The sequence below is a fragment of the Delphinus delphis genome, chromosome 8, assembly GCF_949987515.2.
Source record: "Delphinus delphis chromosome 8, mDelDel1.2, whole genome shotgun sequence".
Lineage (NCBI taxonomy): Eukaryota > Metazoa > Chordata > Mammalia > Artiodactyla > Delphinidae > Delphinus > Delphinus delphis.
In genome coordinates, this window is record NC_082690.1 from 86,035,276 (window position 1) to 86,050,735 (window position 15,460).

At 47.6% G+C, this 15,460-nt stretch overlaps 1 protein-coding gene across 1 annotated transcript; it reads right to left on the reverse strand.

Annotated features, from left to right (window-relative positions):
* Positions 1–615: 615 nt before the first annotated feature.
* On the reverse strand, positions 616–11,204 carry LMO2 (LIM domain only 2). Its single transcript, XM_060017374.1, has 4 exons — positions 10,904–11,204; positions 10,557–10,782; positions 6,242–6,457; positions 616–1,618 (listed from the first exon to the last, which is right to left on the reverse strand). Exons 1-4 carry the CDS (start codon positions 10,908–10,910, stop codon positions 1,399–1,401), a joined length of 669 nt encoding a protein of 222 aa, XP_059873357.1. The 5' UTR covers positions 10,911–11,204; the 3' UTR covers positions 616–1,398.
* Positions 11,205–15,460: the final 4,256 nt, after the last annotated feature.

Below are 15,460 nucleotides of genomic sequence, written 5' to 3' on the forward strand. Positions count from 1 at the left end.
CAATTGAAATACATCTCCCGTTCGTCTTTCATTGGGACGTTCTTGAACTAGTGAGCTGAGAGGTGATGACCAGCAGGTGGCGCTCTGAGTCAGTTCATGGCTGCCTGGATGCGGTGAAAGGCAACCGCACAGACAAGGTGCCTGCTTTAAATCCTCAAGGTAAGGTTCTCTTAACCACTTGTCATAAAATACCCTGAGACACACGTCTTGGAAAATCGAAGTGTCAAGCTCAGCATCTTTGCCACATTTCAAACTAGGTAATTACCTTCTCTCCCAAGGGAATCTGTTTTATGTATTTGTGTCCTTCCTAGGTTACAGGTTTCCCAAAGGCAAAGATCTTGCCTTCTGTTCACTCTATACAATGCTGAAGTGAAATGCAGGTTTTACAATAGCAATCTCATTATTCTACATCCCTCTGAGCTACATGATGACCCGTTAGATACTAATTGCTAGTAATATAGAAACGTGCCTGACTCATATAAACCCTAGCCATAAACTTGTTTTTATTTGACCGAAAAGTAAATTGCTTATTTACTTCTCCTTTACAATATAAAAAGCCGTTTTTTTCCTGCCATCCCAAATTGTAAGTCATTACCAGGTAAACACCACTGCGTATTTTAGTCAGTCATTTTTATTGTCCTCGGAGTTTTTTTAAACTACACACAACAAATACTTTGATATAATCTAAGATAATAAAATAGGTGAACAACTTTTTTTTTTTTTAGATTTACATTTGTATAGAAACAATCTGTGGAACTTCTCACTTCAAAACTAAGGTGTCTAAAAACAGTGGTTCATCAGCATTGCTTTAAAGAATTGTTTGGTTAAAAGTTGCAGTTTTCATTCTCAACTGAAATGTTGTCTCCATGCAGTGTCCCTTGGGTCCAAAGCTTAAGGCCTTGGGAAGGTGGCCAAGAATAAAAGGATGGCCACTCTTCTCTCTGTCCTTCCCTTGTGTGGAGGACAGTGGTTGGAACAGGGTTCTCATAAAAGCCAGGAAGAAAAGAAATCAATTGCACATCTCTAGTTTTCAAGGGTTAAAGACATAACAAGTCTGGGCAGAACAAGTCCCCATCTGTAGATGGGAAGTTCCATCATGACGGCACAGAAGCCCCAACACTCTCTCCCTCGCTAATCATGTCAGTTACTACCCATAGGCTGTGGCCATTGTCCATAAGTTCTCCCTCAAGGCCAGTCATTTTGTCACGTTTAAGTTTTGCCCCCTTGCATTATGTCACTTGGATGCTGTGTATTGGTTCTTGGTGTCCAATTAGGGTCTTTCATCCCCTAAGAAATGTCTCAGCCCACCCTCAAATCCCCCAAATGCCTAAGAGTGAAGACCCCACGGAGACAGTGACTTCAGTGAAACACCTCTCCAGAGATGCTGGGGCATCTGGCCTATATCATCCCATTGACCTTAGTCCACTCATAGATGTCCTGTTCACACACTATATCGGAGTTGATGAGGAGGTATCTGTCACCCACACAGAAATGCTTCTGACAGGCGGCACATTTGAAACATTCCAGGTGATACACTTTGTCCCTCACCCGCATCGTCATCTCGTAGGCACGGATCCGCCTGTCACAGGATGCGCAGAGGCCGTCCTGGCCAAAGAGCCTGGGGAGAAAACAGAGAGAAGAGCTAAAGAGACAGTGGCACAGATAATACTGGAAGAAAGGGCCTGAGGATGGGTTCCATGCTGTAGGCTGGATTCCCAAGACGTCCCAGCAAGGAAGAGCTGGGTCCAGACTGATGGCTGACTCGTTCGCAGTGCTTCCTAGAAGGAAGTGGGTCCTCTGGGATGAGACCGTATCTGTGGCATTTGTGTTTGGCATAACTCGTCCCTTTTCTGAGCTCTCTCCCTGCCTGCAGCCACCACCCTCCACGCCTCCAGGTTGCCCCGGGCCCCACCTCTGTGGAAAAGACTCTCAGCTGAAGTGATTTCAGAGGTTAGGCCTGGATTGTGTGTCTCTTCCCAGGGGAACTTTCATTTTAGAAGAGGGGCCAGGAGTGAACCCCAGGGGCCCCTTTGAGAGGAAACTGACCAGGAATGCAGTGAAATGGGCATCTTTCTGAGGCTCCCGAATTCTATCACATCAACAGCCACTAGTTCCACCCATAGGGAGGGTTGGTCTTGAATTCCTTCAAAGGTACCAAGGCCATCTCCGCATGGTTGTTTGCTGGGACCCCAGCCTCTGGGAGACAGAGGGAGCTCAACCGAAAACACGCGGTATAGTTAATCATGCCTCGGACATCGGGAGGATGGGCAGCATTTCTCCACATAGAATGGAAGATCTTAATTCGAGATCCTTGCTGCCCCAATGGCATGAGTCTCTGGAGAAACTCCTCTTCTGACATTGAAATCAAGACTCTCCTAAGTCTCAGCTGACAGGTTACTTATATTAAGCAACATGTAGTGCCAAAGTGGGAGATGCGATATGGTGGAGCCTAGTGCAGTGGTTCTCAAAGTGTGGTCCTGGGACCAGCCGTATTTGCATCACCCGGGAACTTGTTAGAAATGTTCGCTCAGGCCCTCCTGATTGAGATGCTCTGCGGGTGAGGCCCAGCCATCTGTGTGGTCCTGAGCACGGCCAGGTGATTCTGATGCAGGCTGAAGTTTGAGAATCAGCCCGCAAGAGTGGGATAACACAAGCACTGGAATCAGAAGACTTGGGTTCAGCCAGGACTAGCCCTGAGTGCCTGAGTGACCCTGGTGAGACCTCTGATTCCTCTGAGCTTGGCAGTGATCATAGCGTGCCCCTCACCCGGCTGTTAAAGGATGGACGCAGCATGTCAAAGCACCAGCATTCAAGGGCAAAGCCAGCGCTGGCTGGGTTTTAACACATCTTGGGGGTATTCCAACAGGGCCAGTCTTGCTGCCAGAAGTCATTTTCCCACATGCCTGATTACATGGCATGTCAGCAGGTCCTTTCCACGGAAAACCTTCAGGGCGGTTTTAGGTGAATGCCTGTTCTTCTCGGAAGTTCTTATTAACTTCAGAAGAGCAGAGAATCAACTGGTACGTTCTGAGAGGTTCTAGGGGAGATGAGGGCAGTTGACAAATTTTGAAACACATGAACAAAATTAATGGAACCAGGAAGACGTGGTCTGTGGGCAGAGAACTCATGGTTACAGCCAGGCCAGCTAATTTCCCTCCGAATCCCGCTTTCCATTTGAAGAGCTCTGAGTGTTTTCAAGGCACCACCTGGGAGCAAGCTCATTACTGGGGGAGAACATTTTATCCCAAGGCAGCAGATGGTGGAGCTGTAGGGAACTGCCACCCTGGAGGTCACAGAGTGGAAAGACAGTTCTGATTTCCTGATTGTTCAGTAAGTTGAGTTTGGGCCCAAGTGACTTACAAAACAGTGTGTGTGGAACGAAGCCAACCACCTGGGGTGTGTGACCCTTACGGAAAGAGAGCGTTTATTAAAGGGAAGTTGGGGGTAAATTACAACACACGTCAGGCAGCTAACGAAGGGAAGGATGAAGGACTTGTATTTGGGAGACAAGTTCAGGTCCCAGCATCACCTCTAACTAGCCGGGTGCCCCAGAGCCAATGACATCCTCTGCCCTGGCTTCTGTGTCTTAAGCTATAATGCAGGAGAACTGGAAGAGAAGGCCTCTGCAGGCCCTTACAAGCTCTGGTTTGCTGGGACTTCACTAATAGTGAAAATAGCCAGGACTTGACATCTAACTCGGGCGTTCACCTCTGGCACCAAGAACTGGTGCCTTAGGCTGGATATCCCGGAAATAGACCCTGAGACCAGGATTTGTTAAGGATGTGTCATCAGGGGAAACAGGTAAGGTGGCAAGGGAAGCCGGACAGGAGGGGTGCAAGGCAAGCAAAGTTGCACACTCGGGCCAAGTCCGAGGGGAGCTTCAGCCTGACTGCACGGGGACTCTGGGGTGTAAGTTATGTCTCCAAGAGGCCCTGGCTCCCGGCAAGATTGCAGGACTTTGGTCTCCGGCAGTGCCAGCCACTGGGCCAGGTCTGTTGGGCATGGGGGGGTGGGCAGTGGGCACACTTCTGGCTTTAACAGACACAGGTGCTGGCTGTTGAAAGTAAAACACTTAGGGGTGGGGAGGCACTGCACACAAAAACTGGTAAAAAAGCGATCCGAGGGGATCTGGGCTGGGCACTGATACTAACAGCTACTCTTCGGTTCCCAAGAAAACAACATAATAGCACAGGGTTTATTTAGGTTCTGCATGGGGGTCTCATGAATATTTGAGGCTAAATGTCTGAAACGGACAGTAACAGGCAAGTCAAACATTGGAAACCCTCAGGGGGAGAAGTTCTCCTGGGGCAGGGGTGGGTGGGCAGGGGGAGAAGGACTGAACCCCATCATAGAACCCATTTCCTCACTCCTCCAACTTGCCTTTTGCAAAGACACTGCCAGATATGTCAAGAATGCAGGCAAACAAGTCCATGGCTAAAGGGCCATGCCTGCAGCAAGAAATGATTTTTCTCCTCTGTCAAGAGATGTCATGTCTGAAGCTCCCTCCTGCCCATTTTAATAACAATAATATAAATATGAAAGGATGGCTGGAAACGCTTGCACTAACACAGAGTTAATTAACATGTTGCCTAGGAATGTAACAGGGAGAAGAATTATTTCATGTCACCAAGACACAGGTTAATTAACACTGGGTTCTCCCAGACTGTTTTTTTCCTCTCCTTTTTAAAAATGCAAGAGATTAACAAGCCCAGGCAGCACGGGGTTTATTCTTGAATGTTATATAAAAACCGCAGAAATAGGGAGAAGCCCGGGCTCTTTTGACCTTACTCTATCTGTACTTCATTTAATAAGATTCAAATGATTTGACAGGGATGTAGTCAGGGGGCCCAATGGGAATCATTTACCCGTCTGCTTTCTGCACTGTCTTGGCAAACTGATAGTGAGCAGAACCAGGTCTCTATTTATCCCAGTTCTGTTTTCTTGTTACTTAATAAAAAATTGACCAAAATTAAAATCATGATCCTTGGAAACCTGACTTCTTTTCTCTGAACCACCAAATTTGCAAGGACTTTATCAGGAAATTTGGGGGTGGGAAGCTTACTCTGTCAGTCTCTGGGTGAACAGATAAGCTTCCTTCACCATGGAATTGCCTGCATTTTTTTTTTTTTTTAATGTAAAATGCTCTGAGGGCAGGTTTGGGAGGAAGAGCTGGCCTGGCAGCCAAGGGCGCTGGAGTCTAAACAAGCTTCCCTGGTTTGGGTGGTCCTAATGTATTAGGGCTCCATGCTCCACAGACCCTCTGCCACAGGAAGGTGGCAAAAATCTGACAGCTACACAGTTAAGCAGATTTGACAGCAGAGGGCACAGAGTTACCTCTGCAGCAGCTAATATGAAACTGGAGATGCTAGAACATTCCGGGCAAAGGCACTCATCTGAGTGCTGGAAAATTCACATAGCCAAACTTATGACCCAGAGCACCCAAGATGGCCTCAGTGCCTGTCTCACTGGGTGTTCCAGAGTTCCTATTTTGCCTTTCCATTCTTCCCTTTCTTTGTTCATTAGATCGGAAAAGACTCTAATGATCAATGTCATGAGCAGCTAACATCTATTTGATCCTCATACTCATGCAGCAAGCCAAGCCCTTCACATGTATCACCCCATCTAATTCCCACCCCTTCTTGGAAGTAGGTATCGCTGTTATCCCCATTTTACAGATGAGGAAGTCGAGGCTTAGGAAGGTTATGTAACTTGTCCAAGGTCACAGAGCTAGAAAGCAGTGGTGCCGGGGCTCAAACCTACAGCTGACTTCAGGGCCTTCCTGCTGTGACCGTCAAATCCTTGGAATGCAATGGCGAGATCATGCTTTCTATTTTTAATTTTCTCATCACATAATATTGGAATCTTACAAAGGACTATTTAGAACCTATAGGTATATTTTGAAGCATTAAATGAGCTCCTAGGAGCCCCCACTCAAACTTAGAAACTACAAAGCTCGCAGTTCCTTTGGCACATCCTGTGCCTTCTCCCCAACCTTCTCCCCTTTTCTGCCCCACAGAGGGAACCGCTATTCTGAATTTTGTGTTCATCACTATCTCGCCTTTAAAATATTAGAATTTGACCATGTAGGAACGTATCCCTGAGAACATGCTTCTCGAACAGGAAGAAAGGCCGACTGCTTCCCTGCATCGGGCAGCTGAGACCCAGCCTGACCTCGCTGGGGCAAGAGGCAGGCACTGGGGGAGACAGACCCACAGCCCCAGGAGGGCAGCGAGGACAGTACCTGAGATAGTCTCTGCGGCAGAGCTTCCTGCCCAGCTTGTAGTAGAGGCGCCGGCCCACCTCGCCCAGCCGGCACCCGCAGAGGTCACAGCTGAGGCAGTCCTCGTGCCAGTACTGGTCGATGGCCTTCAGGAAGTAGCGGTCCCCGATATTCTGCTGGCAGCCTCCACATGTCAGCAGGGATGGGGGGATCTGCAGCACCTCATCCACTGGCTCCCTGGAAAGAAGGCCAAGCATTAGGGATGACCTCATCTTGGGGAGACAAGCACGGGAGAGGGGTCAGGAGTCATGCTGTGCCCAAAAGGAAACCTCATTCAATTGCCTGTAGGTGACATAGGAGAAAGGAGGGGATAGCATATACCTAGGGCAGACTGCAGAGAGACCCTGCCAGCCTTGGGTTAGGACAGGAGAGAGCTAGACCCTACATCCTAGATCCCGGAAGAAGCAAGTGTGGGGCACCAAGAGGCACCAAGGCAACTGCAGGTGGTACTGCACCCCTACCCACAGTCCAGCCCCACTTTCTTGGCACCTGTGGTCTCTCTTCTTTATCTCCCTCCTACTCCATCTCCACACCTCTCCTCTTTCCTCCTCACATACCCAGGACCCAAGGGCACTGCCCAAACCCAGAGGAGGCATCCAGGACTATAAGAGTTGCTTGCTGCCAGGACAGTGACTTCCTAGAGGGCTAAGAATCTGCAAATTCCCTTTTGAATCTCCGTGCCATCCTGCCTCAAACCCTTCCCAAGTGCACAAAAGCAGAGGTGAGGAAGGAAGAAAGAAGAAAGGGACCCCAAGTTATTTTAGGTTGCTTTCTCTTTCCAAGATAAAAATTCCTTCAGGATATAATAGAAATTCTCATTATTATTATCTTTTAATAGAAATTCCTCATCCCATCCTTCTTACTGAATGAATCCTTGGAGAAAAATCTCAGGTGTTAATTAAGGCCACTGTTAAACTTAGAAAGGACGTCAAACAGAACTTTCTGCACGTGAACATTTTTACAGCAGCAAAACTGATTCAGATGAAGTTGATTTAGGAAAGAAAATGGGGAGAGGGGCAATAATTATTTTCGAGAGAGTGGAAGGCAATTAAACAGACTCTGAAATCTCCATCCAGGCAATTGTTAGGAGCGAGCCTGTGATGTGTGTTCTTTCACTACAATGTCATACAGTGTCTCCAGTTCACTTTGCTTCACTGGAATCTGAATACTTCTGTTTTACATTTTAAAAGAAATAACGTTATTTGCCAAAAGAAAATAAAGGGAGTGGGAGAAATGATTCTCTCACCAGATGGGACACAGGAAAAACAGTATACCTGTTGATGTGTGACAATTAACAAGTGCTTTCTTGACCCTCACTCAAACACAAATCTATTTTTCAAAATTCTATTATGTTTTGAAAAATGGAACTGCCTCCAACTGTGAAATTCCCAAAGGGAGTTTCCCCCTCGGTACTTTGAGGGTATAAATCTGTGTCTCTTATTTCCAGCTGACGCTAACTTACCAGGTGACCTTGTGTCCTGATTGGCCTGTGCCCACAGCACTCAGCGTCCTTTACACCTAGGGATGACAAGGCTCAGGGAACCAGTGTTGATAACACACTCTGACAGCTTCGGGTGACTCTGTCTGTAATGTGCATACCTCCCTGTGAATATCTAGGGCTACTGAAACCGAGCCCACACTTTGTAGATCAAGTATGAGGGTCCTTTGTGAGATGATCTCCTTTTAGAACAGGGAAAGGTAAAACCCAAACCAGTTTCCTCCTAAAAACTCAAGACTTTGAATAGTTTTAAGAATTCACTGAAGCCTGGCTTGCTTTTCTTTGTTTCCATGGGTTATACATAAAGACTTCCATTCTCCCTCCTGAAAAATAAAACACCAGCATTTTCACATGCATCACCTCAGAATCACATCTCTTCCCTTTCCACAGCCCATGGTCTTACTTTAGGCTTTCAGAAACACTCATGGAACCTCAACACTGCTGGATGCCCTGATGCTGAGGCTGCCAACCAACTGTGAAAGAAGAGAATTTGCACTTAGCTGGTGCAAAACTGCCTGGAATTAAAATGAACTGCTCTTGTTACTCACAGGGAGGCGGTAGGGGCCACTGGTGGTCCAGTAGAGGAAATCTCTGTGTGAATTCTGGCTGTCTTTCTGTCTAAATGTTTCATTTGCATATGCCTTGGCAAATTTCTGTGTGTGATTTGGAGATGCTGATCAGACTGACCTCAGCTGCACTGACCCAAGTATGTACACAATGAAGCTTCTGGTAGAATAGTGGTTCGCAGTAGAAATGGTAAGCAAAAGAGCTATTGTGATGGCCTGAGATGAGATAGGAAAGGATAGGATAAGATATTGGCTCTATCTTTCTATAATTAATGATAATATCACATTATCTTTGGTGGATGTTCCAAGCCAATAACTGAGTGGGATTTACTCCCTAATATTTTATATTCTCCTAGAGCCTATCTGAATATTATACCTAAACACACTTCGGCCTGGATTTCTGGGATAATTTCTCAACAATTTCCAAGAGCGATAGGGAAGAAATGTGCTGCAGTAATTTCTCAGTGAGCTGGTCCACCTCCAATGAGAGCTTGCCTGCATTGGGCAAATAGTGAAGCAAAGGATGGAGAAGAGCACCCTTCAGTAGGTGCTTTGCTGTGTTATGAGGTAAAGATGTTTCAATTTTCCAATCTCAGTGAAAAAGCACAAACTTTGAAAAGAGAAACACTTCCTTCAGGGAACTGAAACCTCCAGATTTATCTTCTAATAAAAGGCTTAGTGATTGAGTTCTACTGATCGAAAAGGCATTAGGAGCCTTTCAAAGGTAATTCATCCAATTCACTCTCTTATTGTATTACTATGGTCTTGCCCAGGCTCTGAAAACTCAGGGCTAAGTTGTAATTCTTGGTTTGTTAAAAAAAAAAAAAAAAAGAGCAAACCACCCCTTTAAACCCAGTGTTTTCGTAGATATATACTTTTAAAAAGGAATGTTATCTTTCTCCTGAGAATTTAAGGAAGCTGGGTTTTTGTTAGAACAAACCAGACTCCTTATAGAACTGGCATCTGAACCTTCAAGATTGAATAGGGCTGTTTATATTCTCACTAGATCATGGTACTTCCTGTGTTTTATGAGAACACGCTGAGCTTTTATGCTCGTAACTGAGGGTAAAACCCAGGTATATAAACACCATAGGAGACTGAAATTGGGAGAAGGAGGTACTTCAATCAGGAAAGCACAATTCTTTTAAAGCAGAAAAAGAAAAGAAAACAAAACAAAACAAATGCCTCTTAAAAGCACAAATGGACAAGTCATTAACCAGCTCCTTTGGTCTGTGTAACAAATCCCTTCAAAGGATTAGATGGGGACTTCAAAGGAATAAATGTTCTCAAAACCAGACAGCTAATGAATCTTAAAAGGGCATTTGCGCTGACGGCTAAATGATATCTTAAAACAACCCTTTCTCCGCGTCTTAACACCAAGGAATGGGCTGGAGGTAAACATTGGGAAGAGGGGTTACTTCAAACCAGTCAGAGCCTCAGAAAACAAATGCAGTTCATTAGAGCTCCGGTTCCCAGACTCCAAACCCTTTGAGACTGTGATAAAAGCCGTGAGACTCCGCTCCCCAGAAAAAATTCACCTATACGCAAAATGGTGCACTAACTTTCAAGGTTCAAAGGTCCCCATCGGTGGACCCCGAGGGGAGAGGCGGGGACGTGTATCCAGATTAACTCCGTGTTTAGCTGCTCGAAAGTCTCTGGAGGCCTGAGTGAGCTCCGAGGTGAATTCTCGCACCTCCTCACCCGCCGGTCCCTGGCGCTGCGGGCAGCCGCTCCACCTGCGGACCGGGAAGGGGGCCGTCGGGGACTCGAGAGGCCTCCACTTGTAATGTCCCCCTTTCCAGGACCAAATGGACAAAGAGAAAGGGGACCGAGAAGGAACGAGAGGGGAGAAAGGAGCAGAATCGAGTCCTGAGGGCTCTCGGGACTGCACCTGCGCGCCTCCGACCTCCCCCTCTGCCTGCTCCGGTGTAAACTTTCTGGCCCGCAGTGGCTTTGGGGAGAGTCCCAGGTAGCCGGGAGGGGCCCGCAGCGGCGCAGGGTCGATCCCCTCTTCCTGCCGCCCGCCGCCCAGCCCCTCTCCCAGTGTCCCCGGAGTCACCCGATAGGATGCGGGAGCCCCGCGCAAGGCAGAGGGAACCAAGGGCACGCTGCGGGCGCGCACCTGGAGCCTTCTCGCCGGCCGCCCGCGCCACCCTGCCGCCCCGGGGCGCGAGGCCGTGGACATCGTGGGTGGTAGGGGCACCACACTTACTCAGACGGGTCCAGGCTCTTCCTCTCGATGGCCGAGGACATTGGGGAGGGAGGTGGTGTGCCAGGCGGCGGGGGCGCTCCCTTTGTGGCGCGGGGCTGGCCGGCTGCCGGGGCTCGGACCCCCTCGGATGCTCGGGCGCCGCCGCCTCCGCTCCTGCGCCTCCTCTTGCTCCGGCGCTCTGGCGGCGAGCTCGCCCCTCCGCGCTCAAGGACAGTCACCGCGCTCCCTTCAAACGCCAAAGAGAGAGAGCGAATCACCGGGCTGCCGCGCGCCGCGGCCGAGGCGGGGACAGGGGCGCGCAGCCTGCCCCGGGCGGCTGCAGCTGCCGCTGCTGCTCAGGACTTAACCTTCCATCCCGGTCCCGCCGCCGCCGCCGCCGCCGCCGCCCGGTCCGGCTCGGCTCGCGCGCTGTCGCCGGCTCCGCGCCGCCCGCGGGAATGGGGCGCGACCGTCCGGCCGCCCCTCGCCCCTCGCCCCTTCGGCCCGGGTCGCGGCGCGCAGCTAGCCGCCGAGGGCAGGGAGGGGGCGGCGGCCTGGGGGCCGGGAGGGGACTGCGCCTCTCTCCCCCGGCTCCCTCCTCTCTCGGGAAGGTCTATTTTCGCTCAGCTTCCCTCTGTCTCTGGTTTCATTTCCTTTTTCCTGATCACGATTCAAATACAATAGAAGGAAATCACATTTAAAGAGACAGCTGCCCGGTACCCACCCCCCCTTCTTCTTTTTTTTTTTTTTTTTAACGGGGCTCCTGGGGATTAGCGATACAAACAGCAGCCGCCGCCGCCGCAGCAGCCGCCGCCGCAGCAACCTCCGCAGCAGGACTGAGTTGGCGTCTTAAAGGGGCCAGCGTCGGGGACGGGGAGAGTCTCTCAGTGAACACCTCTCCTTGGAGAGGCGGCTGGGTTGCCTCTAAATCATTCTTTAGGGATTCCCCTCTTCGGCGTTGCCCTTTTGGTAAACTAAGATTGAAAGTAACCAGCGGGCCGCTCGAGGAAGAAAGAAAAGACAAGAATGCGAAATAAGCACATACAGAGATGCACGCGTTCCGAGTGGCGTTCGCGCCCGTTCGAGGTTCCAGGTCCGCGGACACGGAGCGCGGAGATGCCCCAGACAGCGTGGCTCTGCTGGCTGCGGACTTGTGACTGCGTCCGCGCTCCAGGCAGGCGACGGGAACTGTGCGAGCAGAGGCCGCACGGGCTGGGTACGCCTGAGCAGTGCCAGGGGCTGCTAATCCCAGAGGGAGCGTGGTTGGGAGGGACCAAGCTGATCTCAGTCTCCTCTCCATCTGCTGGTGGCAGAATTCCCTCCCTCAGCATCTTTCAAAAATCGGACTCCTGCGGTTAAACTGGTCCCTGTAAAGTGCCAATAGTACTCTGCACAGAGAAGAGTGCCTCTCCAATGAGGGAGAGACTATTTTGCCCTGGGTCAGGGAAAGCGAGAGAAGCCAGACTTGATTTTCGAGTTCAGGTTTCCCCTCCAACCTCAAGGGCAAATTCTAGGAAGAGGGAGGAATGCAGAAGGGGAGAGGAGGAGGCAATAATCTGCCCTTGTGTAGAGCAAAACTTTAGGTCCCTTGGGCCTCATCAGAATTCCTTGAAAATAACTGCATTCAGAAATGATTACTAAAGGCCTACTTGTGCATGACACCAGTCACAAGTCTTGTAGAGAAGAAACTACCAAGTACTTTCAGGATCCATAGTTTTATATGAGCAGTCTGGATCATGGTCATGGGTATTGTATTCCCATTTTAAAGATGGCACTGAAGGACCTGGATGAGTTCACCCTCAAGGGTGGTGGCTGAAATCAGAAGTGCATCCCTGTAGGCATCGTTTTCCCTGTTCAGAGCTTATCCTCACTAACTTCTCACACGTAAAACCAGAATTTACTATTGCTTGCATGCTCTTGTCCTTTCCTTACCTCCATGTCCAAAGCTTGGGTCCCTATGGGTATAATTAAAATCTCTCCCAATCTCCACCCCTCCGATGTGTGTGTGTGTGTGTGTGTGTGTGTGTGTGTGTGTGTGTGTGAAAGGAAGCCTTAAGAGCAGCTTTGGGTCCAACTCAAGGCCTTCTTGAGTCTCTAAAAAGGCCTTCTCTGCTCCTTGTTTTTAATTTAAAAAGGGAAAATGCCTAGAATTTTTAGGTCAGCCTAAATTATGTGATAACCATGTAACCTACTACTCTGCAATTGGAAATGAAAATAAACATATATATAGGCTGTGAGGAGCAGTTCACCTATTTACAACCAGTCAACATGGTGATTAAATGCTAGGACTTGGGCATCCGACTGCCTGGGTTTGATTTAAGCTCTTAGTTATAAGCTAGCGGGGCCTATCTAGGAAAGTTACTTAACCTCAGGAGGCAGTATTGGTAGTGGCTCTGGAGTCAGACAGCCTGCACCGCAACCCACCATTTCCCACCTGTGAACCTGGGCGAACAGCAGGAATTTAAATGCCCAAGATCCTCATCTGTCAATGGGGGTGCCAGAATCTATTGATCAGTTGTTGTGAGGATGAGTGATTGCATGCAGTGTGGCCCTTAGACGTGTAATGAGCTGGGGGAGATACAGACATGAGATTACATACATGGATAGCATTTGGTGTGTGTTAAGCTCTCATAAATTGTAGCTTCTGTGTTACAGCAGACTATCGTTGGGAGAATTTAAAAAGAGTTTGAAATTAAATTTAAAGGTGAGCTGGGGGTTAAAAATAAGAATTTCCCGCCCAAATTAAAAAAACTGTCCCATTTTTTAAAAGCAAACAGAGGAGGGTCACTTCACTTCACCTCCTTGTGCTCGTATAGAAAACATATATGGATTTTCCACTTTAATGTTCACTGCCTTGGTGATTACATGATATGTTTGCATCTGCTGGCTTTTATTAAATCTGATAAGTTGCTTCCTACCTTGCTATATAGTTTTGCATGGGGCTTAAGTTAGTTGTTATATTAAATATATCCTTGGGTTCCGGAGGTAACCTCTAAATGGCCGACTTTGGGACATGAAGTTTCCTTTTAATAATATGCTTCTGTTTTGACCCGAATGTGTAAAGAAAGAGCGATTACTGCCGATGACTTTGGGTCAGTTTCTTATCTCTCACCACTCTTTGGGGAGAACTTCCTTAGAGAAAGTGAATATTTGAAATGGTATCTTAAGATTTCAATTTCACACACAGTAGTTGTAAGAAATAACTGCCTACCGGTGGGATTTCATTTCTATTCAACGGGCAATTAAATTGCTCAAATTTAAGTTTAACATTTAGAATCGAGTCTCAAAATGTGTTTTCATTATGACTAATTTTAAAGCAATCATGACCTTATTGTATCCTTCCATAGCAACCTTATGCCTTATGCAGAAGAGGGACTCAGTACCTATGAGGCAATTTGAACATGTAAAATGGTTCTTGAGAGTTGGGGAAATCTATACTTGATCCCTATCCAGTGGGATTGTCATTTAATTCCTTTTGCCCTCCCCCAACTCCTTGCAGATCTTAAATACCCTAAAATTTAGAAAATTTCCAAGTTTTCCATCCTGAATGTGAATGTCAGAGGAAGACTGAATGAGTTGGCATGATGAATCTGACCCTAGGTGGATTACTTTCTTCCTGTTGGCATTTTCTATTCTTTTTTTGCTTATTACATCTACAATTGTTTTCTCCGGAAGAGCAGTTTAAGTGACTAAGGCTACATATCTTTGTTAAAATGGGCTTCCAATAGAAAGGAAAATGCAAATGTCATTGGGAAAATGTCAAGAATGACAATTTACCTCTTTTATTTTTTTCCAACCATTAGAAGCCAACTTGCGTCATATACCTGTTAGTTGTGACATTCACATACAGGAACAAAAATAAAGGTTTATTTTATTATGGCTTCAGCTCCCATGCAAACTTCTTTAAACTACTCAATTGTCACAAGTATCTGGCTCCCAAACACATTTCAGAATATTTCAGGGCATGTTGATGGGTATGTTTTCAGAACGTTAGACCTATTAGTGACCTTAGTGATAAATAAACCAGATTTCCTATATAGTAGAAAAGAGCTCCAAAAATCTAAAAAAAAAATCTTTATCAACTGAGTTTAGGAGATGAGCATAGGTGTCAGAAGGCATAGCTCAGCTGTTTACTAGCTGTGTGACTTGGGGGAAGTTACTTTACCTCTCTGAACCTCAGTTTCTATATTTGTAAAATGGAGGCAATAGTAACACTCAGCAGGGCTGGGACTAGGGTGAGGCCATAGGGATGCCTGCTTACTTCACAGGAATTTTAAGAGGATTTAATAGGATAAAGTGTGTAAAAATACTTTGTACGGTGATGGTGCATAATATATGCTCAGAAATGATACCTGCTGTTCTTACCCTATCTTTCAGAAGTCATCACCACCGTATTAGGTAGCAACAATCTCCCAGCTAGTCAGGACATCTGGCAAAGAATGCTGCGACTGGGGTGCTGTAGAAAGAGCTGAAGTGTGCCTAAGACATCAGCAGGCTTCAGGCTTGGGGAGCCCCCATATTTTAACCGAAATGCAGGATTGTGCCCATTTAGGTCCTGGGTAGGCTGCTGACAGCTTCACTGCTTCCCTACCACGTTGCCTGTTTCAGCCACATCCCTGATTTTATTCATCTGCTTTTCCCCTTGCCAACAACTTCTAAATCACCTTTTACAACTAAGACAAGAGGCAAAATCAAGTGCTAAAGTAACTGCCCCCAAATGTCACAGCTCCACAGCTAGGTCTTAGCAGAGTTAACCTCACAGCATGTCCTAGTAGAAGGAGCCTCTGGAATGTGATTTCCCAGCTTGCTCCTTGGAGCAGTAGGGGTTCTGAAGTGCTTCCCTAGTGGGCTCCACCGCCCCTGCTCCAACTGTAGCAGCTCTGCACTTATTGACATGTTGCTCAGCCTCTCTGGACTTTAGCTTC